This window comes from Urocitellus parryii, chromosome 11 (genome assembly GCF_045843805.1).
Source record: "Urocitellus parryii isolate mUroPar1 chromosome 11, mUroPar1.hap1, whole genome shotgun sequence".
Classification (NCBI taxonomy): domain Eukaryota; kingdom Metazoa; phylum Chordata; class Mammalia; order Rodentia; family Sciuridae; genus Urocitellus; species Urocitellus parryii.
In genome coordinates this window covers 110,082,226-110,107,313 of record NC_135541.1, presented here as the reverse complement: position 1 = coordinate 110,107,313, position 25,088 = coordinate 110,082,226, and the positions used below count along the sequence as shown (strand labels likewise).

The 25,088-nt window shown below is 37.7% G+C and overlaps 1 protein-coding gene across 1 annotated transcript in view; it reads left to right on the top strand.

The window, feature by feature from the left end:
- The window catches only part of Spag17 (sperm associated antigen 17), a 193,264-nt gene that overhangs the window by 156,075 nt on the left and 12,101 nt on the right, over positions 1-25,088 (top strand). The window contains exons 34-46 of the mRNA XM_026407282.2: positions 4,159-4,304; positions 4,409-4,539; positions 6,280-6,407; positions 8,372-8,554; positions 9,470-9,583; positions 10,063-10,108; positions 12,156-12,255; positions 12,853-12,900; positions 15,333-15,432; positions 16,332-16,437; positions 18,003-18,125; positions 23,359-23,495; positions 24,888-25,072. Coding sequence (XP_026263067.2) covers positions 4,159-4,304; positions 4,409-4,539; positions 6,280-6,407; positions 8,372-8,554; positions 9,470-9,583; positions 10,063-10,108; positions 12,156-12,255; positions 12,853-12,900; positions 15,333-15,432; positions 16,332-16,437; positions 18,003-18,125; positions 23,359-23,495; positions 24,888-25,072 — 1,547 coding nt within the window. The remainder of the gene's footprint in view (positions 1-4,158; positions 4,305-4,408; positions 4,540-6,279; positions 6,408-8,371; positions 8,555-9,469; positions 9,584-10,062; positions 10,109-12,155; positions 12,256-12,852; positions 12,901-15,332; positions 15,433-16,331; positions 16,438-18,002; positions 18,126-23,358; positions 23,496-24,887; positions 25,073-25,088) is intronic.

Here is a 25,088-nt window from a genome sequence, read left to right as displayed (position 1 = left end):
GGGATATTGGCCTCATAGAATGAGTTTGGATGTATTGCCTCTTTCTGTTTCCTGAAATGAATTGAAGAGTATTGGTATTAGTTCTTCTTTAAAGGTCTTGTAGAACTCGGGTGTGTATCCATCCGGTCTTGGTCTTTTCTTGGTAGGTAGACTTCTGATGGCATCTTCTATTCCATCGCTTGAAATTGATCAGTTTAAATTGTGTATATCATCTTGATTCAATTTGGGCAAATCATATGACTCTAGAAGTTTGTTGATGCCTTTGATATTTTCTATTTTATTGGAGTACAAGTTTTCAAAATAATTTTTAATTGTATTCTGTATTTCTGTAGTGTCTATTGTGATATTTCCTTTTTCATCATGTATGTTAGTAATTTGAGTTTTCTCTCTCCTTCTCTTTGTTAGCAAGGCTAAGTGTTTGTCAATTTTATTTATTTATTTTTTAAAAACCAACTTTTTGTTTGGTCAGTTTTTACAATTGTTTCTTTTGTTTCAGTTTCACTGATTTCAGCTCTGATTTTTATTATTTCCTGTCTTCTACTGCTTTGGGGTTGATTTGTTCTTCTTTTTCTAGGGTTTTGAGATGTAATATTAGATCATTTATTTGTTGACTTTTTCTTCTTTGAATGAATGAACTCCATGCAATGAAATTTCCTCTTAGAACTGCCTTCATAGTGTCCCAGAGATTTCAATATGTTGTATCAGTGTTCTCATTTACCTCTGAGAATTTTTAATCTCCTCCTTGATGTCTTTTACAACTAATGGTTCATTCAGTAGCATATTATGTCGTCTCCAGGTGTTGGAGTAGCTTTTATTTTATCATTGATTTCTAATTTTGTTCCATATACTCTGAAAAAATGCAGGGTAGTATCTCTACTTTTTTGTATTATACTAAGATTTGCTTTGTGGCATAATGTATGTTCTATTTTAGAGAAGGATCCATGTGCTGCTGAGAAGAAAATATATTTGCTTGTTGATAAATAATATACTCTATATATGTCAGTTAAGTCTAAGTTATTGGTTGTACTATTGAGTTCTATGGTTTCTTTGTTTAGCTTTTGTTTGGAAGATCTATCCAGTGGTGAAAGAGGTGTGTTAAAGTCACCCAGATTTATTGTGTTGTGGTCTGTTTGACTCTTGAACTTGAGAAGAGTTTGATTGATAAATATAGATGCTCCATTATTTGGGGCACATATATTTATAACTGTTATGTCTTGTTGATGAATGATTCCCTTAAGCTGTATGAAATGTCCATCTTTATCCCTTTTGATTAACTTTAACTTGAAGTCTACTTTATTTGATACAAGGATGGAAACCCCTGCTTGTTTACGCAGCCCATGTGAATAGTATATTTTATCCCAATATTTCACCTTCAGTCTGTGTCTTTTGCTGTAAGATGAGTCTCTTGAAGGAAGCATACTGTTGGGTCTTCTTTTTTAATCCAATCTACCAGCCTATGTCTTTTGATTGGTGAGTTTAAGCCATTAACATTCAGGGTTATTATTGAGACATGATTTGTATTTCCAGTCATTTTTGTTTATTTTTGGTATTTAACTTGACTTGGTTTCTCCTTTGGTTAGCTTTTCCCTTATTGTAGTTCTTCTCTTTGCAGATTTTCATTGTTGTTTTTTATTTACTCCTCATGGAATATTTTGCTAAGAATATTCTGTAGTGCAGGCTTTCTTGGTGTAAATTCTTTTAGCTTTTGTTTATCATGGAAGGTTTTTATTTCATCATCAAATATGAAGCTTCATTTTGCTGAATATAAAGATTCTTAGTTGTCATCCATTATCTTTTAGATCTTAGTATATGTTGTTCCAGGATCTCGTGGCTTTGAGGATCTGGGTTGAAAAATCTGCTGAGATCCGAATTGGTCTTCCTTTATATGTAATCTGATTTTTTCTCTCTTGAGGCCTTTAAAATTTTATTCTTATTCTGTATGCTAGGCATTTTCATTTTAATGTGTCTTGGTGTAAATCTGTTGTAATTTTGTACGTTTATTTTCCTATAGGCCTCTTTTATTTGATTTTTTTCCAATCCAATCTTCATGCTTGGGAAATTTTCTGATATTATTTCTTTGAAGAGATTTTGCATTACTTTGGTTTGAATCTCTTAACGTTCCACTGTCCCAGTAAATGTTAAATTTGGTCTTTTGATGGTATGCAATAATTTTTGGATATTCTGTTTATGGTTTCTTACCATCTTCACTGTGAGATCAACTTTATTTTAAACATTGTGTATTTTGTCTTCATTGTCTGAGGTCCTTTCTTCCAAGTGAACTGATCTGTTGGTGATGCTTTCTATTGAGTTTTTTTATTTGGTTTATTATTTTTTTCATTTCAAGAATTTCTAGGGTTTTTTTTTCAGAATCTCTTTCTCTTTCTTGAAGTAATCTCTTACAACCTGTATTTTTCTCTCTTATATCTTTGTTGGTGTGATTGGTGGTTGCCCATAATTGTTCTCTTATCTCCTTGTTGGAATGATGGATTTTTGCTTATATCTGCTCACTTGGGTCATTTTTTAATTCCCAGGTCATTTTAGTTATGTATACTCTGAACGCCTTCACTGACATTTCATCTGGTGCACCATCTATGGATTCTATTGTTGTAGTATCTTGGTTTGTTTGGGGCACTTTCCTCCTTTGTTTTTTTCTTGATGTCTATGTGTAGATCCGAGGTATTGAAGCTTCTGCCCTATTGTCTTATAGTGTGCCTACAGGTTACCAATACCTCACCTATAAAGGGGAGATAATAATATAGCACTCAATGTATCCAACATGCAGCCATAGATCAGTTAGCTTCTATTTTTACATTTACAGTTTTGTCACTATAATCAAAAATGAAGAGTTTAGTGGTCTTTACCATATAGTCAATATATTTGTGTAGTGGTTTATAGATTCTAATGGTAGAAAGGGGGACGGGTTTTGGCTGAAATGTTTATGAGGTAGGATGTGATAACATAGAGGTATTAGATTATATGACTAGTGAAAAAGTAATCATAAGTTGACTGTTAGTAGGAGAAACAAGAGACAGGCAACCCCATGCAAGACTTCCTGTTACCTCAGCAACAGGATAACCATTAGCACCCCTAGTAGAGATACCTCTGGTGCATCCAGGCCCATAGGGAACTTGGTGACATCTTACCAGGTCCTTATTGTTGTTCCTTGATAGAAGCAGTGATGTCTCAGTTTGAGGTGGCTGCAGCCTCAAGACTATATGTACCCTGATGTTGGGCTGTGAAACCATGCATTGGTGGATAAAGAACCTCAATTATGAGTGTGGACATGAGGTGGGCCTCTCTCCAGGTCACCAAGCTGTGGGGTGCTGGGGCAGGCCTCTCTCCGGGTCGCCAGACCATGTGGAGCTCTCAAGTTATTTTTTAGATTTGGACTTACATCATGGTGTCCCTAACTTTGTTTTGATAGGCAGAGAAGCCCTGATTAAGTTTATTTTTTCTTTGCTAGAATACTGAGACTCTTCCAACATGAGTTCAAATTGACAAATTTCAACTAACAAAAATAATAAGAAGAATAATAAGAGAAGATGGAAATGTAAAGCCAAACCCTTCCAGGCTGAAGTGTGTGGCTTGCCCAGGGCAAGCATGTCTCAAAGCGTTGACACTCCTCTTGGGCAGTCCCTTCAGTGGTCTGTGAGCCTGAACCACATTCCTTGAGGGAGAGATGCATGCCAGCTGCAGATAGCAACAACAGCACCAGTGCAGTTTCCCATTTTGACAGTAGACCTGCTGCCCTGCGTATCTTCCCTTGTGCCCTCATTCCGGAATCTCAGCATGTGAGCTTCCTCATGCAATGGGCCTCTTCACTATTTCAATACAACCATCACACACCTTTTCAAATTCTCTATTCTTTGAACAAGTCCTCTCAGGATAAGATTTCCTTTTAGGACCTCCCAAATCTATTAACTTTCCTCTAAATGCATTCCAGATTGTTTTCACATTCTAGGTGTGGTTTATAAGAACCCTGCTGTTGTGTTTTCATTTTTATTAATAAAATCTATACTTAAATGAAGAATCCCTTATAAATAAATATACCTGATTTTCTGAGTATACCAAAAGATCACCTTCTTTCTCACACTGGATCAGCAGAAATATGAGCTTGTCATTTTTTCCTGTTCGTTGCTGATATGCTTTGTGTCTTAGGTCATGGCTGACGGCACTGTGTCAACTTTGTTACCTGAAAAAAAATCGGAAGATGATTTAAATGTAGAAACTGAGGGATATGATAGTTTATCATCTATTAACTTTGAAAAGAACTTTCTGCAAATCTATGGTGAACATGTTCCCAGGTAAAAAGCTAATACTAATAGTTCCACAGCTTTTAGTCTCAATTTCTTACTGAAGAAGTCTTTAACTGAATATTTCATGATTACATTTTTACCTCTTCAAACAGATTTTTTGTTATCTATGCTGATGGGTCAGGAACGGAACTTCTTCGTGACAGTGACATAGAAGAATACTTGTCTTTGGCCTACGGAGAATCAACTGCTGTGGTTCTACAAGAGCCTGTGCAGGAACAGCCAGGTAGAGAAGCCACATGTCTGGTGCCCCCTTCTGCTCTCCTCGCACTCTCCCTCCATTCCATGCCAGCCTCTCCACTATTTCCCCTTTGCTCACTTTCTACTGCACTTTCGACCTGGCCATGTCAACTATTTATGTAGCTCTTTGAGTTTCTTTTGCTGTTTTGCTATATCTGAGCATTGACCTATGCAAACTGAGTCCAGATTCCTCTTCTGTAAGCAAAACTGTATGTATGTTTAGTTATATGCCTGTGCTCCTGTTTATGAGTTCATTTCATCCTGGTAAGGAAACACCAAGAAAAATGAAATGTCTCTTATAAGTTCATTCTGGGAGTTCATTGGGAAGGTTTGATTTGGTGGAGTTGAGTGAAAGAAAAGAATATGTTTTATGTGTGAGTTAGAATGCCAATGTGAGATGTTACATAAGCCATCCTCATTAGGCATTTATATGTTAGTATATTGTTGCAGGTGTACATAATGTAATATGCCTTGTCTGTTGTGATTATGGAGAGTAGGGGTCTCTAATTGATGATGCAGTACATATGTGGAACTGTGTGAGAATTAGAATTCGTCTCAGATTTCTCTGTTACTCATTTATTCAACTAGCATCACTTGGCAACCTGTCAGGAGCCACATACCACCTGAGTGCTAGGAATACAATGGTGAGCTATGGAACCTGTTTCCAACAGAGCTTATATTTTAATGGAAGAGATGGGCATTGTTCACACAGTAATACAGATAACCATATCAGTATAAATTGGGCTGAAGTTTATGAAAGAAAGGAACGTTGTTTAATGACAGCATCTAATGGAGGAACCTGATGCAGTATAGAAATCTTCCCTGAAGACCCTTGAGTCGAGAGCTAGTGGATGAGTAGGGTTACTTCAGGCAGGAGGGGGAAGTTTTTTAGAAAAGAGAACACAAAGAAAGAATCATGACACATTGTATAACAGGGTGAACAAAAAGGCCAATGTGACTAGAGCACAGAGATCGAATGGTGCAAGTTGAGGCAGGGGACAAAAAAATATAACCATTTTATTTCAGGAGCCATGAAAGTCAAAGAATTATTTTAATTATGGACAAACATAGCCAGTCATGCTGACTGCAGGAGAGGGTCACTTAGGATGCACATGGGTAGAAAGGCTAGTTGTTCCTATAGTCCAGAACAGGATGGTTCTGAGGCACATGACCTAATGTAGGGTCTGTGGAGAGGGCAGAAGTGGATCAACTCAAGGAAGTTTGTTGGTGGAACTGTCAGTAATTGGATATGTTTATCAAGAGACAGTGAGGCATTAGGGAATACTTCTAGGTGCTCTAAGTTAAGTTTCTAGGTGTTATGGTGACTAACAGCCTCCTCGTCTTGCTAGATTGTTAGGTCCTTAAGCATAATCACAGTGCCTCACTAAAATTTTTGTGTAGAAGGCAGTTCAAAAGTGTGTTGATCCAGGTGCAGTGGTACATGCCTGCAATCTCAGTAGCTTGGGAGGCTGAAGCAGGAGGATCACAAATTCAAGGCCAGCCTTAGCAACTTAGCGAGGTCCTAAGCAACTTAGTAAGAACCTGACTCAAAATTTAAAAAAAAAATGGGGGGGGGGGGGACTAGGGGTATGACTCAGTGGTTAAGCACCCCTGAGTTAAATTTTAAAAAGTGTTTGTTGGATTTAGTTGATATCTGTTGAATTTATCAGAATAATTTGGATGCAGAAATAATCTTATAATCTTTTGATGACTCTCTTTGAACCAGGTTCTCTGAGTATCACAGTCCTTCGTCCTTTTCATGAAGCTTCACTGTGGCTAATAAAAAAGGAATTAAGTACAATCGTTCCTCCTAATCTCCAGTCAAGGTCATGGGAGACCTTCCCCGCAGTCGAGGTATTCATGTTCCGCACAACTCACTTTATTTGCATGTCCTTCTATCAGTGGACCATAATCTCAGGTCTTCTTTCACATAATCATACCTTTCATCCTCCAGTAAATTGCTAATATCTTCATGAGGTTTTTTATTTGAGGGCTTTTGACACTTGAAGATGTGGCAATAGAACTTTAGAGAAATACATCTGACTTGCTAATTTTGGTTTTATTTCTTTTATCCTATATTGCACACTTGAGCATCTTCCTACAATATCAGAATATCCTTTCTGAATAACCTCTAACACCTCTCCTGTGGTGCAGTTACTGGTATTATGCCATTCCCTCCTGTCACTGCTTACTTGTTAGTTTTAACACAGAATTTTTGGCCTTCCACACATCCCATTTCCCCCTTCATATATTAAAAATGCACAACCCAAGCAGGTAAGAATAATGTAAAGGAATATACATGGATTTTGCAATTGTAGTGTTAGAAAGTAAATACTGTGATTGTGTCAGATTAAAGAACTTCACCTAAGGTTTTGGATTTTTTTTTAAGAGTGAAAGAAAAAGGTGTGTAATTAAAAAATTTTAAAAATGAAAGAAAATATTTGACAAGAATTATGAAGTCTTGCATCTTGCAAGTTTTTCCATTTAATTTTCCAAACAATTTATGAAATGTATCCAGCATTATTGTAAGGTTTTAAGTTATTAAATCAATGAACATACTGCTAATATGATCAGAACAGGACACTAGTGTCAAAAAAGGAGGATAATGTCTTGGGGTTGTGATTGTTGCTGTCCTGCACTCAATCTTACACCAGCAAGGATACAGGTGATTGGTATTTCAGATAACAAAGGCTTTTTCCCTCTATCATTTAACTTGGTGACTAATCAACATGATGTGATAAAGGTGACCATGAATTCAGGCTCTGTTTCTACTTCTTATTTGTGTGAGATTTGAGACAGATCACACTGCACCTAAGTTTCCTTCTCTGAAAATGAAAAATTCACACGAAACATCTCACCAAGGCTATATCCAAGTTGAAAGTACTATGTTGTGATAAATAATACACCGCATCTGGGATTATTAAAGAAGTTTATTCTCTTCCTCTGAAACTTCTTACACTAAGAACCTCAGGTTCTGAGTGGTTGCCACTAGCTAGGCCTTTTAAAATGACACGCAACAGGCTCCCTTGAGGCACACGGCTCCTGGAGGTGAGTCACCGGGAGCACATAGAGAGGAGTTTAAGGTAGACATTTCTTCTCAAAAAGTCCTGAGCAGACTGAAGTCATGCCTAATTCGGAGTGAGCTCAAAATGCCCCATGTCTCTGGCCCAGTTTCTCTCTCCTTCTAGTACAAAATGAACACAGAACCAGAAAGTCAAAGATTCTGAGTGTCTTGGGTTCCCTGAGGGTATTAAGGAGATAACATCCGTTCGTCATGAGCTAGGCCACTGTTGCATTCCCCTGTCCAGTACTGCTCAGGACTGAATGCTACTCAGTGGGACCCATGCAACAGGATTTTTAAATAGCCAGATTTGGGGAAACACACATAAAGAGGAAGCCTTGCCCTGTTCTATTATCAGTTTCTTTTTTATTTGTAGAAAGAAGGGTTTTTTTTGTTTTTTTATTTTATTTTATTTTATTTTCACCTTCATATTTCTAACAAGCGGTTCCTGGTGTAACATCTAGATAATTACTCAGTTAAAAAAAACAACAACAACAACAACTATTGTTGGGCTAAGGTAGAGCTCCTGCTAGCACATGTGAGGCACTGGGCTCAATCCTCAGCACCACATAAAAATAAATGAATAAAAATGAATAAAAGAAAAGTATTGTACCCATCTACAAATATATATATATATATATATATATATATATATATACAAATATACAAATATATATATATTATATATATAATATATATATATAAACTATTGTGAAAATATTCTGATCTCTTTGGTGAATCTTTGTTTTGTTCACAGAAAAAAACTCCAGGACCTCCCTTTGGCACTCGCATTTGGAAGGGGCTTTGCATTGGGTCTCAACAGCTAATGAGTGCCCCAGCACCTGTTCTCAAGGTCCCTGATGTACTACAGATACGCCAGTTCATCCAGCATGAGGTTATAAAGGATGAAGTGAAACTGAGGCTGCAGATTTCCCTTAAGGTAATATAATCCAGGTAATTTGACCCAAAAAAAGAATTAGGAACAAGGTAATCATTCCTCTTGGCTTCCTGAGGAACCTGAAATTACCTAATTCTACCAATATTTATTTAGTGCAATGGAATGTCAATCTTCTGAGTAGAATTTTGAGAGGCAGATACTTAATGATTCCCCTAAGGTGGAGGAATCATTAAGAGAGGCCCCAAAGACACTGAAAAGATAAGAAACTTTCATAGGTGATTGCTACATAGAGTCCTCTTACTGTACAGAAAACTAGTCTAGCAACATATGGGGAAAAAAAGAGCCACCTGTTAATCTGGTACTTGTCCATGGATGGAAAGTATTGTTGCTTTGGAGGTGGTCTAAGAATTTGTAAATATATAATTAAGTGTATGATCATATCCTTAACATCTGACTTTATAGCTTAACTCCCTCAGAACAGAGATCATATGTGTTTTGTTTATGGCTATATGCCCAGCACCAGCAATGGAGCGGAGGATCATTATTTGCAAAAATGGATCAAATATTCACAGAAAAAGTAAATTATACTTCCCTTGGAAGCAAAAGCATGAGCAAAGCAACTTACATTTATAGATAGATTCTTAAAGATTTTACCTGAAAAATCTTCCCATCTGCTCTAAATCACAGAGATAAAAAGAGGACATCTCTGAGCTCACCATGCAGTTCTACCCTATCCTTAAAGTTTTTCTCTTGGTCCTTGTAGGTCTTTGCTTATTAAACTACTAAAAAAAAAAAAAAAGGCTTTTCAGATTGCTTGACTAGTAACTGCTTGTTAAGCATTGTGAATTTATCTATGGTTAATCTTTTTGTAATATTTGGAGCAGATGTTGACCATGTTGGTATCTCTCTCTACCCTATTCCTTATTTTTATCTATTTATTTTATTCTACTGATTTAGGACTACATAAACCACATTCTAAAGAAAGAAGATGAGCTACAGGAAATGACGGTCAAGGATTCCAGAACTGAGGAGGAGAGGGGCAATGCTGCAGATCTCCTCAAGCTAGTTATGGTGAGAACATGTTTTATAGACCAATGTTTTTATTACTTTTTCAGTATTAGATCCTTCCAGGCAAACATCATGAGGAATTGCTGTATACTGTTTCTACCACTTCTGCAAAGCATTTGCCTTCCTCCTTGTAGTTCCTTATTTCTGTGGAAATCTTATTCTTTATCTGTTGATTTTTCCCAATACATTTTGGGTTCTTCCTAATCAACATCTCTGAAGATATTAATTGAAACATTGACTGAAGTAATAAATGAAACCTGAAGGATTAATAAAAAAATAATTTATGTAAATTAAAAAATGATTTCTATTTTCATAAATTTGTTTATGTAAATGACCCAAAAATCAAATTTTATATTGGTATTAAAAATTATTTTATAGTGATTTCTATAACAAATCAATCTGAGCTCAAAAATAATGCTTCTAAACAAAGTGAATTTTGTATGTAATATAATCATCATCAAGTAATTCTGTCTTCATTTCAGTCTTTCCCTAAAATTGAGGAAACTACAAAAAGTCATGCTGATGAAGGTAACTTGGTATTTAATATTTTTCTGTGATATATTTACCAATTTCAGATGAATAACCTTAAATACAGTTATTAGTTATTCTTTCATTTGATAGCAAAGTCTCACATACACTCACCTACGTTCCCATGTTGGCCATATTGTGTTGTAATGTTTTTTGTGTGTTATGTTTTATTCTGCTCAAATTAAGAGCTCTTTGAAAACCATAATTGCTTCCAATTCATCTGTAATTTTCACCTATTGAATGAAACACATTGACATTTGTTTGACTTTTATGTTAAACACAACTATTTAGAACATAACTAAGATATTATAGGAAGGAAACAACCAGCATCCACTACTCACCCCCATACCTGTACACAGAATTTTTGAACAACTATACAATTATTACCAAAACCTTGTACTAGTCTACACAGGAACAGTTTACTCTTAGAAGGCCTTCCCATTTAAAGTGTATTACACACAAACTCCAACAAATTTGCTTAGTTTGTGTGTGGAGCAAGGTGTGCTGCTACTTCACTGAGGTGAGCTCAGCATTGGAGTCTCTCTGCTTTGAACTTTTGGTGCCCCAGTAGAACACAAGCACCTCCCTCACTGACAAGCAGTATTCTCACTGCTTGAATCCCAGACCATGGAGCAAACTTCCCCTAATACTCCATCTTGAACCTCCAACAAATCTGGTTGTATGGTTTTGCAGTTCACAGCAAACAAGCAGTGGAGAATTACGTGGATTTGGTTTTGTTTTGGTTTTTGTTTGTGGTTTTCAGCCGTGTGAACTAGCAGACATGGGCAGACATGCTTCATGTATCATCCCCAGTGTTGGATTATATATGTATTTTTAATGGTGTTCTGGTTAATCTAGGTTTTTCCTCTCTTTGAAGCATCATATTAACACAGTTATATTTGGCTGAAGGTGATTATCAACTGTCCCTTCAGAATGACCATCACAAAAGAACCCATCACAACCCCTAATACTCTGTGTCCTTACACTTTACCATCACTTTTTTACTGGCTGGCCCTGTAGTGGAGTTATAAGATTTAGTGAATACAAATACAAAAGACTAAAACTAAAACTAAATTTTAGATAAATAATAGTTAATTTTTTTTAGTATAAGTATGTCCCTGATATAGCCTGAGACATACTTAAACTAAAAAAAAAATTTTCATTTATCTGAAATTCAAATTTAATGAGGTGCCCTATACTTTATCTGACAGACTTACCCTCAGGCATTCAAACTTATAACCTTCACTTATAACAAGTGAACAGGCAAAATAAAAGGAAACACACAACTCACCCAATAACAAGGGACAAACTAAATATATTTTTTGAACTTATCCAACAGGCAAACAGCCTCCTGCATACTTGGGGTAATTCCTAAAAGCTAGTCTATGCGGTGGCTCCACTAAAAATGAGTTTTATGATAAAATCAATTTGGATAATGCTGTATATTATCTTAGTTTCTTGGAAAGTCACAATGTACATTAACTAATTAAGGATGCAGAAAAATCTTACGAAACATATTTAGCCTTGCATAAGTCAATTTTTCCTAAGCTCATAGAATCATGGAGCATGGCAACTTTTTTTAAATTCTCCTGTGGACATCCCCCCAAGACCGTGTTATATGAATAAACTCAAAACAATCACTCCCCAAATTACCCGACAACCATTGTATTATATTTAGGTCCTTATATTCAGGGAGCAGTTCCATGTTTAGAAAAGTAGTTCAGTATGATGGTTAATTTGTTTTCAGGTTTGCCATTTTAGACATGAGCGAATTCAGTTGAGTGGAACACAGATTCCCTAATGATATGGAAAAAAAAAAAAAAACGAGGTATCACTGCATTTAACATTTTGACTAAAAGATGAGTGTTCGCCACCACAACCCTTCAATGAACTAGTCTGGTTTACTGTTATGTCACAGCTTGGTCAAGGAAATTTTGGTAAATCCTTGATAGTTTCTTAAAAACATCTCAAATTAGTAAGTGGCTACTGATTGTGTGTTGTACTATGGAGAAGTAGGAATAAATGTTCAATGCATGTATTTTTAAAGTTGCAGCCCATCTAACTGATTTATTCAAGCAATCGTTGGCTTCTACTGTAAAACGTCCACCGGATACATTTGGTAAAGATTTATTTGGAAAGAAATGGAGGTAAGCTAATAATATTTTCTAATTAGTGTTAGGCATACAGTGATTGAGGAAATGGAAAGACAAGGGTCACATCCATGGGTGAACATGTTGATGAATCACAGCCCTTTGTCGGCCCCGGTGTTAACTCTTCATACAGTGCTGGTTCTTCTTTTATTGTTTGTAAGCTGTATAAATCCCTTGTCATTATTGAAAGGTGAGTGATGCACCTGAGATGGAGATTCAACCAAGAGATTTTATTGGGGGGCTGCCCAAAGGAAAGGAGAGGCAGAGAGCAGAAAGAGGAGAGAAAGAAGAGGAAGAGGGCAGAGAAGAAGAGAGGAAGAGAGGAAGAGGGCAGAGAGCGAGAGCTCACAAGCTTGGGCCTACGAAAGGATGTATAGGTGACATGGCAGGTGCTGATTGGCAGGGTGACTCAGGAACAGTGATCAGACACTGTGTCCAGGGGGGACTAGTTGAGAAAACCTTTGAATTTGGCGCTCTTCAGCTTGGTGTCCTTCAGAGAGGAGGGGGAAAGGGAAGGGATTCCATGATGTTCTCGTGAGAAGGGGGAGTCTCCCACAACCCAACAATTATACTTTTTTTCTTCATTTCACATAGGAACACAGAATCAGAAAAACGCTGGAAAGAAAAGATAGCACAAAAAAGGTAATTCTTCCTTGCAGTCTAAACAAACGTGAAAAAAAAGGCCAGGGTCACAGAATCCTAGAGTTGGAGAGGCGACAAGGTCCTACTGGCCAGGTCTCCAGCTGTTGTTTGACTCCTTTTCTACAACATTTCTGCCAAGGTGGCATTCAGCTTCCATGTAGTGATGCCACACTCTTTGAGGAAGCCCACGTGGCCATTCAGAACCTCCTCTCCCGAGCTAGAAAGCTCTCAAGGCACTCCGTGCATTCAGCAGTTCTAATACATTTGTAAATATTGTAGGACTCCATGCAGAACATGGTCACCAACATTCAAGAGTCCCTGTCATTTACCCAAGGCATGTTCTATCAGCATTATAGGGTCTGATTTCCTTTGCATTTCAGCTTAAGATTTCAACTCCAGATCTCTTGCCATAAGGGTAGCACATGTGGCAGTATTGGACGCACTTGCAAGGTTTCTCTTCATAATGACTCCTAAGATGAATGTGCTCCTTCATTAAAATGTCACTGTGTGGGGGAAGTGACAAGATCTCAAATCTCCTGGCTCACACCCAGGGATAAGGTCCAGCTAGAAGGTATACATACATGTGTATCATAGAGGAAAACTGTCTTTCGCTCTACCCATCCTAGGTCCATGGCTCAGGTCCCTATAACAAAAGACAGATTTATCAGAGAAAAGCATGCAAAGTTTCAGTTTTATATGACATGGGACGTTCATAAGGAAATGAAGACCCCCAAAGGTTCAACCTATGTATTTGCTTGCTGGTATTGATGAAGAATGGAGGACCCTGGGCATGTATGGTGGGACCAACTGTATGAGCTGATGGAAACAAACTGGGAGAAACTTACCTAGGCCTCTTCATTCCTATGTCCCTGTCTCCAGAGATAGGGATGCTCCTTGCCTATGGGCACAAGGAGCCTGGTGGTCTGCTTCAAAGAAAGGTCAGAAAATCCAGGTTTTATGACCTTGAAACTATATTGAAAAGATTGGTGCAGTGACTGCCTGTGGGGAAAGAGACTGGAGGTCAGGAGGTAGTGTGAAATGGAGACTTCCTCTTTATTACATACTATTTGATGCCTTTTGAATTATGTACATAATCATGTGTTTTCTCATTTCTTTAAATTTTGAAACATTTTAACATTCAAGCTTAATTTGTGAGCAGTGGCAAGCCAGTGAAAGCAAACACGCAGTTGAAGAAGCATCATGGAAAGAAAAAGTGTGGGCAACATGGAAATAATTGAGTGTAGGAAGGAGAAAGTTTCAAGGAAATGGAAGGTGGTCAACAAATATCAGATGCAAATTGAAGAAGAATAAAAAAGTGCAAATTAAAAAGAAACTTGGGTTTATCCCAGCGGGAGTTTATTGCTTCTTTTGTGAGCACAGCTTTAAGACAGTGGTAAGCAATAGCCAGATCCAGTGAGATCAGAGAGCTAAACCACTTTTAATGCTAATATAAAGTTCTTTAAATAAGATGATATGTCAATCATACCTGCCCAGTGTTCCCAGGGATGCCATCTTGTAGAAGAGCACTGGCCTTAGCGTCAGTGTATCTGGAGTCAGTTACAGTTTGATTACTTACAGACTGTATGATGCTGGATGGTTGTGTCACATCAGTAAAACTTTCTCAGGAATTCAGTTTGCTTCTCTGTAAACTATGAGCATGGATACACTGCCAGAGATCTAAAGTTCCTTTCAGTCCCTGGGTGACTGACAGCCAGCGAGTACCTGCAGTGCGAAGATCTGGGCTCCGAGACAAACAACCCGGTTTTAATTGAGATGCCACCCTTTCTTAGTTACATGGTTTGGAATAGATAACTGAGCCTCTCTACATCTTTATTTTCTGACCTGTAAAATGGGGATCATAAGACTTGCTCAGTGATCGTCTACATCTCATCAGTCTTCCCAAGGTACTGCCTCCCCACTAGAGGGATTCTGGTGTCGAAAAGGCAACTAGCAGAATTATCCCGATTGCTTTTACTTAACTTTGTAACTGCTCACCACATTATTCTTAAACCATTCCTCAGGTTTGGTTTGGTTTCTTTATTACCATTGCTAAAATTATGAGAACCAGTAGATTCTAGCTGTCTTTAAATTTCAGAGAACCCACAAAAGTTCAACCATCATAGGACTACATGGGTTTCAGTCATTTGAGATCAACTGTGAAGTCAAACTAACATCTGGTATCATTATTCCCTATCTTATATGAGAGTTTGATTCCCAAAGCAGAAAGTGTGACTAACTGCAGAAGAAGCAGAAAATAAACCAAAACAAGTGGACCAAAAAAAAAAAAAAAAGCCCAATGAGCTAATTCTTATCGTTTTTCCTGTCAGTGATTGCATTGATTTTCTGTGGAATTTAGAGCTAAAAGTGCAAGCAAATAAACTTTTCAAATGTTCTTTTTTTTTTTTTTGCATCATTATGGAAACATCAACCAGGAAAGAAACTGAGGAAACACAAAATTATTTAATGGAAATCAGGAACAAAATAATACCACCTTATTTCAAATCTGAATTCAGCCAGTCATATCAGTCTCAGGTAATTGAATATAATTAATGAAAACTGTCTTTGTAAAAATTGATATATTGTAAATGCTAATATGTAAACTACAGCATCAACCTAACTAATCTGTGCCCTTCAAATCCATATTCTCACAAGAACATGATAGGAAAGACTAGTTTCTGGTCTTCTTCCAATGGTTGAAGTACTCTACCAACATATTACTGTTAACCCCCCTCCCCCCCCGCCTTCTATTCTAGCCATAAATTACATTTTCTCATCTAATTGAAGTTCTCTGTGTGTATTTGTGTGTGTGTGTGTGTGTGTGTGTGTGTGTGTGTGTTGCTGGGGATTGAACGCAGGGCTTTGTACATTCAAGGCAAATACTCTACCAACCAAGCTATATCCCCAGCCCTAAAGTTCTTTTTGAGGCTGAGTCTCCCTGTCAATGATTGTCCTCTGATCAATCCATTTTGAAATTCCTTTTTTTTTTCCATTAAAATTTTCTCACACACCAACTGCTAAGATAGCACTAAAATACTGTGAGTTCTTGGAAGCCCCAGAAGCAGAATGCTCCCCTCTTCTATATGAGTTCACACCTGAGCCTTAGAGCCAGGCTTCCTCTGAATGCCCAGGAGTTCGCTGAAACCTAAAGCACAGGGAATATTTTCACGTGTTCAGGACACCCAGCATTTCTCAGAATTTCCTGATGCTATTGGTAACAAGAGACCGTCTGAGAAGAAATTACAGAAAATATGACCAACTAACCAAAGCGAGAATTCAGTTAATCAATCTCTTGAAGAACTTTTAGTTTGTAAATTTTATTTTCAGGGCCTTAAAAATATGCTTTCATCATTACTTATTGGTTTAACATATTTGTGGCATTTGCCTTTCACCATATTTGAGTCAATACTAAGTCTTTTGGTTTTTCCTTGAAGTATAATTATCTGGAGAGTCTTTCTAAAAAACTGCCCAATTTTATAAGGAAAGATGAAGAAAATAGAAGCAAAACAGCTGTTGAAGATACATCTGATCATCATTTAGGTAATACATTAGTATAGTTCTTATTTATATTAAACCCTACTTAATAATACCTCTTGGAACATAGTTCATAGCACCTTTTGTCTTGGTCGTAATGAACACAACCTACTAGGACCTGCATATTACAGATTTGATGGAGTTATATGAGGAAACCAAGATGTAAATAAAATTTAGTTTTCATTCTCTGTATTTCAAATCATCTGAAAGTATTTAGAAGACTTGGCTAATTTTTTTAAAAAAAGGAATATTGAAAATTGTTGGGAAACACGGCATTCACATGGTCACTAAACAGCAACTCACATATACTAATTACAGTGAGTAAAATATAACCTTACAATTGAAGTTGTGGCATTTTTCACCTCAACTAAATATGCTAATTTCTACCAATAGTGGAACAACTTCACATTAGGTGCTTTCTCATGTGATGTGATATAAAGTGCATATGGAATTCATGTCGAAAATCCTTAAATTGAATCTAATCAAAAGGAAACAATCAGACAGATGTCTACCAGAATGTAGATATTCTATAAGACAATTGACCTAGGCTCTTTGTAAAAAAGGGCAATTATTCTAGCTTAATAAATAGTACATGTAACACATGAACTTTGGATCTTGGATTATTAAAAAAAATAGCTGTAAAAGACATTTTAGAGAAACTGCACAAGTTTGACTACGACACTTTAGAGGTCGTTGTGAAATCATTATTGATTTCTTAGGTGTAACAGTGGTGTGGATATGTAGGAGAATGTCCATATTCTCAGGAGAGGCAGGCTGAAGAATTTGGGGATGAAATGAAACTTAATACTTCTCTTTGATAAACTTAAGTATTTTAAACACCCAGATGATAGTTTTGCACAGCCTAAAGGAAACATCTAGTTGCAAACAGAGTTTGCAAATCCAAGATTAAGGCTGAAACAATGACCTTTAAATGTGACAAGGACAAGTCAGGCATGACAGGTTGATGGTACTTGTGTTACCAGTCAGACCTGCTGCACCCCAGGCAGGTAACAGCGATAATCAGAGGAAGGATAAACAGTGAAAGGAGGAGAGGCTGCAACCTGGTCCGCACACACACAAGTTAGAGAGTGTTTGCCTGCCCTGTCCTGGATATATTTCTTCAAAATTTATTTCATATGACACCCATTTCTTAAAGATGTATATTTTCATAAAGAACTACATTTTCAGAAGTAATGAATGGATTTAAGAATAGAAAACTATTTTTGAAAGTTACCTAATAGTGATTACCAGGTAAAGTAGAGACAGATTACTTGGTCTGTTCATAATTCAAGGAGGTGACAAACTCTACTATTTGGTCTTAATGTCCACAAAGAACTAGCCAGCCCTCAGGGAGTGTGAACTCAGTACCTACCATCCTGTTTGTTAATGGCAAACGTTGAATCACATTGGGAGGAATCTCTGCCTCTTAAATTCAGTCTTTCTCAGTGCAGGGAGGGCATAGAACCTGTTTGTGGTACAACATGTTGTTTGATGTTTATTCATATAAGTATAATAGTCATCATATCATTGCACAAAATAACACTTTATAATGTTTGTTTGGGTTTTTTTAGATTCCAAGCCACCTACAGTCTCAGAAAAGGAATCCCCAAATATGCAAAAATCAGAGATTTTGGAGGACACTGCAAAGTCAACTAGCCAGAACCAAACTGAAAATTTAACAAAATCTACTGAAGGTATGGCAGTATTATCTCGTTGATTTTCAAAACTGAACATTATAACTTTTTGGAGTATTGCAGATGGTGCTGGGGGATGGGGTTTGGTTGGCAGTTATAGGAAAAAGTTCCAGAGGGTCATGGATCCTGGAGCTAGGAAGATTAGGCCTCTTAGCACATCAAAATATCTCAAAAAATATTTTGAGAATGACTGTAAGTCCCAGATCAGAGGGAAGAAATTTACAAATGCTTTTTTTAGATTTGTTATTTTATTTCTTTATTTTATTTTATCCCTCATGGTTCTGACAGCTTATGTGATTTGTTAAGGGCAAAACACCTGGTAGCTTCTTGAGTAGCCAATAACCTGGTGGTTGGACCTAGGTTTATTTATTATTTTGATTTTTTGGTGGGAGAAGGGGACTCCTCAAGTGCTAGAAGAGAATCATAAGATGTAGTCTCTTACACAGCATGTAATCTTATTGGAGAGCACAAATTGAAATACGGAACACTAGAAAATAATGTCTAGTTACAATGGAGTCACATTATATTGACTTCACTGGAGTTAACTAAATATGGTTACTCAAAAGAGGGAAAGAGAAAGAGACTAGTTAAACTTTTTGAGATAGTTTTGCTAATGCTTGATTCCTATGGACATTCTTCTCTCTGAATGTGAGAATCTGCTTATGGGTCTCAGTTATCTTTTATAAAAAAAGTGTTTTGCCAGATTTAGGTGAATTAAGAGAGTTGACCTACATGAGATTTTTGCCTTCCTGGCTTCAAACTTTTGTAAGTTTTACTCATTGAGTGGATAATTCTCAATGCATTCTATGCCAGGCCTTGTTCTAGGCATAAAAATATAACATTCAGATGCCAAAGTCTTATAGAGCCAATGCACTATGGGCAAACCTCAACAATAAGTAAGCAAACAAATAAGTCAGATAAGATCATATTATAATAAATATTATGACAGAATATAACAGTATAATGTACGGAGGGTGACTTGGGGAGAGGAGCAAAATTCCATTGGGAGATTGGAAGGCCTCTGTGTGAAGGGACATTTGAGCAGAGGCAAGAACCAGGAGTAAGCCAGGCGAAGGTTAGGGAAGAAGAACATTGTGGGGAACAGCAAATATGAAGACCACAGGGGAAGGAACTAAAAATGACATATACTTAGACTATAATGAGCAAAGGAAGAAGTTGAAGCATGTGCAATCAGAGAGATGAGATCATGTAATGCTGCACAGGGGCTCTTCAGTTGTATTCTAAGCGTGATTTTATTCAGACAGCACTGTAAAATTTTGAGCCAGGGGTAATGTGGCTAATGTTAAAGACCACTCTGATATTTGTGAAGGATAAGTTTGGGGCAGGGAAGGGAAAGAGTGGGAAAAAGCTGGAAGCAGGGGAAAAGCAACAGAAGTCCTTACAGGTGGAAATTGCCAAAGACCTGGACTAAGTGGGTTAAGGTGCAGACAGTGAGAATCAAATTAATTGGAAACATATCATGAAGGTGGACCCAATAGGATTTATGGTCAATTGATGTGGGTATAAGAAAAAAGAATTTAGACATCCAGGCTGATTTCTAAGTTAACTTGTGTGACCAGTTATGAGGCTAAGTTAGTTAAGATATCTGACACCGACAACTTGAGAGGAAAGATTTATTTTGGCTCATGGCTTCAGAGCTTTCAGTCCTTGGTCGGCTGGCTCTATTTTGAGGGCCTGCGTTTAGGCAGAAAATCGTGGTGGAAGGGCGTGGTGGAGAAAAGGTGCACACGTCATGAAAGCTGGGAAGCAGAGCGAGGAAGAGAAAGGACTGGGATCAACAAACACCTTTCCAGGTCACACCCCCAGTGACCTACTTCCTTCAACCAGGGTTCCACTGCCTCCCAATAACCCAGTCAGCTGTCAATGGATCAATCCATTGATGGGGTCTTCACAATCCAATCACTTCCTAAAAGCCCTACTCCTGAACTTTGCTGCATTGGGGACCAAGAATTCAACACAGGAATCTTTGGGGGAAAAATTCATATCCAAGTCATAAAAGAAACCAAGAGATGATTTTTAAATATATGCTTACTAGGGTACAATGATAACTTGATAGCAAAGGAGAAGTTAATGATGCAGGAGAAGGAGGTACCTAAGGAAGGTGAGAGAACATGGCATCTGGATAAAACCCAGAGGGGCAGAGTTGACCTTGGATAAATAGGGTCACCTCATGCATAATGACAGTCCATAAGAGAGAGACAAATACATATGTTTTGGATTGATAGGTTTGGTATTTGGAAAGTGAAAGAGTTCCTGTTTGATTTCAAAGGAGTGGGGGTAATTCTAGTGTAAAAATAAAATAAGAAAGACTGATTGTGGAAGGTTGGACTCCTCATTCTCTCTCTATTTTTTAATACTATATTTTATGTGCAAGGAAGAGAAAAAAAGTACCAAAGAATGTCATGTCAGCACTAAAAAATGTTCAGATTTTGTAGAATTGTGAATTTCAGATTTTGGATTACAGATGCCAAATCTGTATTATGTTAAAAGACAAAAGATGAGTGCATTCAAAAGCTTGAAGGCAGCAATGAACAGGAAAACAGCCTAAGTAAATGGGAGATTTTTTTTTTTTGATATTTGGTTCTAGTACAAGATAAGTAGAATAAAGTCAGAGGAGTTTGGAATATGCGAAATAAAATGGATGTTCACCGATATTGGCTGTGATAATACTTCATGAAAAGGTCCCCAAATTCTGAAGTGTCTGAAAACAGTCAGTCTTTGGGCCTGTGGACTACTGAGGCAGCTCTGCTTCAGGCTGCAGGCAGGGTGTGCTGGGGACAGTTCCCTGGCTCCTAGGGTCCCAACAACGTGCTCTGTGTTATGACATTGAAAACTTGAGTCAGTCATGGTGAGAAATCAGCAAATGCTACAAATGCGCAAGTTATACAAACCAGGGCAGGTCCCCCAGAGAAATGGCTGTTAAACACTTAGCACATCACTGGCTGCAGGTGAAGTTCTGATATATTCCAAGGGTGCCCCCACTGAAAGAGCCCCCACCATTTGGAAAAGCTGTCCTCAAGGCTGAGGGTCAAAGTTTAGAGAGGTAAGGAGAAATGTGTGCTGCCCCTCCTAGCTTCTGCTCAGAACTGGCACACTGCCATCCACACACTCATTTGTTGGTCAAAGCAAAAAGTCCTGTGGCCAAGTTCACAATTAATGGGGCAGAGAAATATACTCCACCTATAAGGAAGCCTTGCTCAGAGAGAAGTGAATTATTATGCGTAAGTAATACAATATGCCTTAACATGGTAACAGAAACCCTACAGCTTCATCAGTTGGGTCATGCTCTGCCTCAGTATTCAGATGATATATGCACGACTAGCAAAGACCTACCAGTTGTTCAACTATTAACAACTCTATCAGCCAATGAGCAGTCACTGCTTCAATACCCATCCCTGCATCTTTCTAGTCTCTGGTGAAGCCCTGAGTAGGCTCAGTGGAATAATAATCAGTCTGCTTTATGGGATGCAGCACAATATAGAGCAGGGATATGGTCTGGGCTCTACCTGAATTCAAGCCTGCCTCCTTATATAATTTCTATGCAATATTGGGCATACTGTTTAACTGCACTCTCTCTCCTCTCTCTCTCTCTCTCTCTCTCTCTCTCTCTCTCTCTCTCTCTCTCTCTCTCTCCCTCTCTCTCTCTCTCTCTCTCTCCTTCTCTCTCTCTCTCTCTTTCTCTCTCTCTCTGTCTCTCTTGCATTTCATCTTCTGTATTGGGAAAGTAATGATATACACATGGGTATATACATGGAAGGGTTGAAGGATGAAATTAGTAAATATATGTAAAATGCTTAGAGCAATATTTGACAAATAATGAACTTCATATCTGCATCTACTATTAGTAATAATAGTGTGAGCAAATAATTGGATTGTTGAAATTCATTCACAAAAAAATAATATGAAACATATTTTGTACAGAACAAATACGCTAAAGATACATCAAGCCATTTGAATGGTTGCCTTTGTAGGAAATGGTGACCAAAAAGTATAAAGACATTAGAACATTGACCATTGAGGTCCATCCCCAGAGATTCTGCTTCTGTTTTGGTTGGGAACAGGGCCCATCTAGCCTGAGGCCCAGGAATCTATTTTTCTAGAAGCAACCCAGGAGATGATGGTGGAGATAGGTTTGGGCCATGTTGAGATTCACCGTCCAGTTCTGACCTTTATTATCATTTCTGGGACAAGTTATTTAGTCCTCTGACCTTCAGTTGCCCTCATCTTTAAAAAAGTGATACTGCTATTGTATTAACTAGAGCTTTTTCATTTTAAAGTGAACTTAAATTCACTTAATCAAAGGGGACTGATGGTGGATTTATTGGTGCTCAAATGCAAACTACAGAAGAGTAGCTCTGGTGCCAGCACCCTGTATGTTTGGACCTGGGCTCTCTGGCTTTCCATGAATATATGTCAGATTGCCCCTTTCTCTCCACTTCCTCCCTGCCTCCATCTCGCCCCATCCCTATGCATCTGGATTTTTTTTTCTTTTTTCTTTCCAACAGAGGACAGGCCATTCCTATATGGCAGGGATCTAGAGGCCCAAGATCCCAATACTTCCATATCCATAAACCAGAAGGAAAGATGAGGTCAATGATGATGTGAAATCCAATTCTTAGTTCAACCTCCTGAATAGCTGGAGCCATCTAAGCAGCGGCAGCTGTGTGAATTATCTACTTTAGCTCACTCCTTCCTGTAGCTGAGGAAAAGAACAAGTTGCCAAACTTAGAGAGCTGACGATTTAATTTCCTGCCTTAATTGATCTGTAATTGCTTCATCACTTTTTAGAACTATAAATACTGTAGTAGCACCAAAGAAATTTATCTTAAGACTTTGTACTCATTGATTTTAAGAAATCTTTCAGAGTCGGTATTTTTCTTGTGCTATGCCTGTTGGTTTAGTTGAAAGGACCCCCAAAGACCCAGGCTTAAGTTTAGTTCCTCAGAGGCAAGTTACTTGACTTCTTAGAATTTTATTTTTAAAAAGAGATGCTTAACAGCATCTTTCATGTCTATCTTATGGGACTGTTGTGAAGGACCAGTGTTAAGTCATCCATGTAAAATGACTTAGTAAAATGTAATGAGAATCAAGAGAAACCTTTCTTTAAATAAGTTATTTAAGAAAAAGAGTTTCCAAAGTTGGTTTATGTTCTTATCTACTTCAAATTCTTAGAAATGTCCAGGTGGCGTAATTTAAACTTCTTCTCTAACAGAATTAGAATCTTATACACCTGTGAAAATTCCAACCCAATCATTGCTGCAGGATGCTGCGGGACAAGCAAGGAAAGAAAAAGTGAAGTTACCTCATTATTTGATGAGTTCCAAACCCAAATCTCAACCTCTTACAAAGGTAAACCAGACACGGGGACAAATTTCCCAGGATCAATCAGCATTTTAGGTAATTCTGATTGGTTCCAGTTGTTACTTTCAGCCACTGTGTCCTGCTATGTACCCCATCTTACCATGAGAACCATTAGTTGTAGACATAAACTAAGGCAGTGTTTTGCTAGATCTGGCTCATACATTCTCATAAGACAAGTTAAAAAAAAAAACAGTTGTTAAATTACTAGTAGCTGAAATCAGTTGTACTGGGAATACTCTCTTTGGGGACAACCAGTTTACTGCACACTGCTGGCTAAAGGGATCATTGGCTACCCTTCTCGTGACTCAGAATAAAATTCAAATAACTTAGATGAGTACTAAGGCATGGTCTATTTGCTTCTTTACCCTCACAATCCCTCAAATTCACTTTACTTCACCATGTGGACTTCTCTTGGTTTCTTAGAACCACCAACCTCCTTCTTTACTTTCATCCTGTAAGATTAATTTTCTACCCAGCTCTAATAGGATGTCTTTAAGCTTACTAGTCAAGTTTGTTTGTGGTTTTTTTTGTTTGTTTGTTTCTTTTTTTTTTTTTAGTTGTGGATGGACACAATACCTTTGCTTTATTTATTTATTTTTATGTGGTACTGAGGATCAAATCCAATGCTTCACACATGCTAGGCAAGCACTCTACCACTGAGCTACCACCCCAGCTCACTAATCAAGTTCTAACAATTTTCATTTCTTTATTTCCATGGCACACCATGGTCATTGCCATCACAGAATATATTGCAATGCATATAACTGATAGGAGTTTCCCAAACTTTAGTTGGCATATGAATTACCTGGGGGCTCTTGTTAAAGATATAGATACTGACTCACTAGATCTTAATGTGGGGCCTGAAATGCTACAGTCCTAACAAACTCTCAGGAGATGTCATGCTGTTGACCTGGGAACTAACAAGGCATAGACCAGTGGTGCTCTGTGCAATTACCTGAACAGCACATTAGCCACACCTGCAAATGTGTACAAATGCAAATTCTTCATTTCACTCCAGACACACAGAATGAGAAACTCTGGGAGTGGGGTCAACAGTTTTTTCTTAATGAGTCCACCAGGAGACTGAGAGGAGCTGACATTTGTGAGGCCTGGCACAGAGGAAAGAGCACAGACTTTAGAATCATACAAACCTAAGTTTAAAACATCACCACTTAACACTTGAGCAAATTATCTTTCAGTTCTATGAAAAAAATAAACAAAATAATTATTCTTGTAGGGATATTACAAAGATTTGAGGAGCCTCCATAAATCTTCGTTTCTTCCCCCAGCAAAGCAGTTATTTTCCTCTGGTAGCAGGGATAAGAAAAATCTTGGAAACACCAGAGAAAACCATTTTATTAATTTTTCCTTGCTGCAAAGGTTCAAGATTCTGTTGGAGGAAAAGTGTATACATCCTCTATTGCATCTGCTGCCATTAATAATATAAAGTCATCCCCTTTTGGGTTCCATCTTCTCCCACCATCAGTGAAATTTGGAGTGCTTCAAGAAGGACATACCTATGCAACCACTGTAAAGCTCAAGAACATTGGCGTGGACTTCTGCAGGTGAGGCCAAGGCACC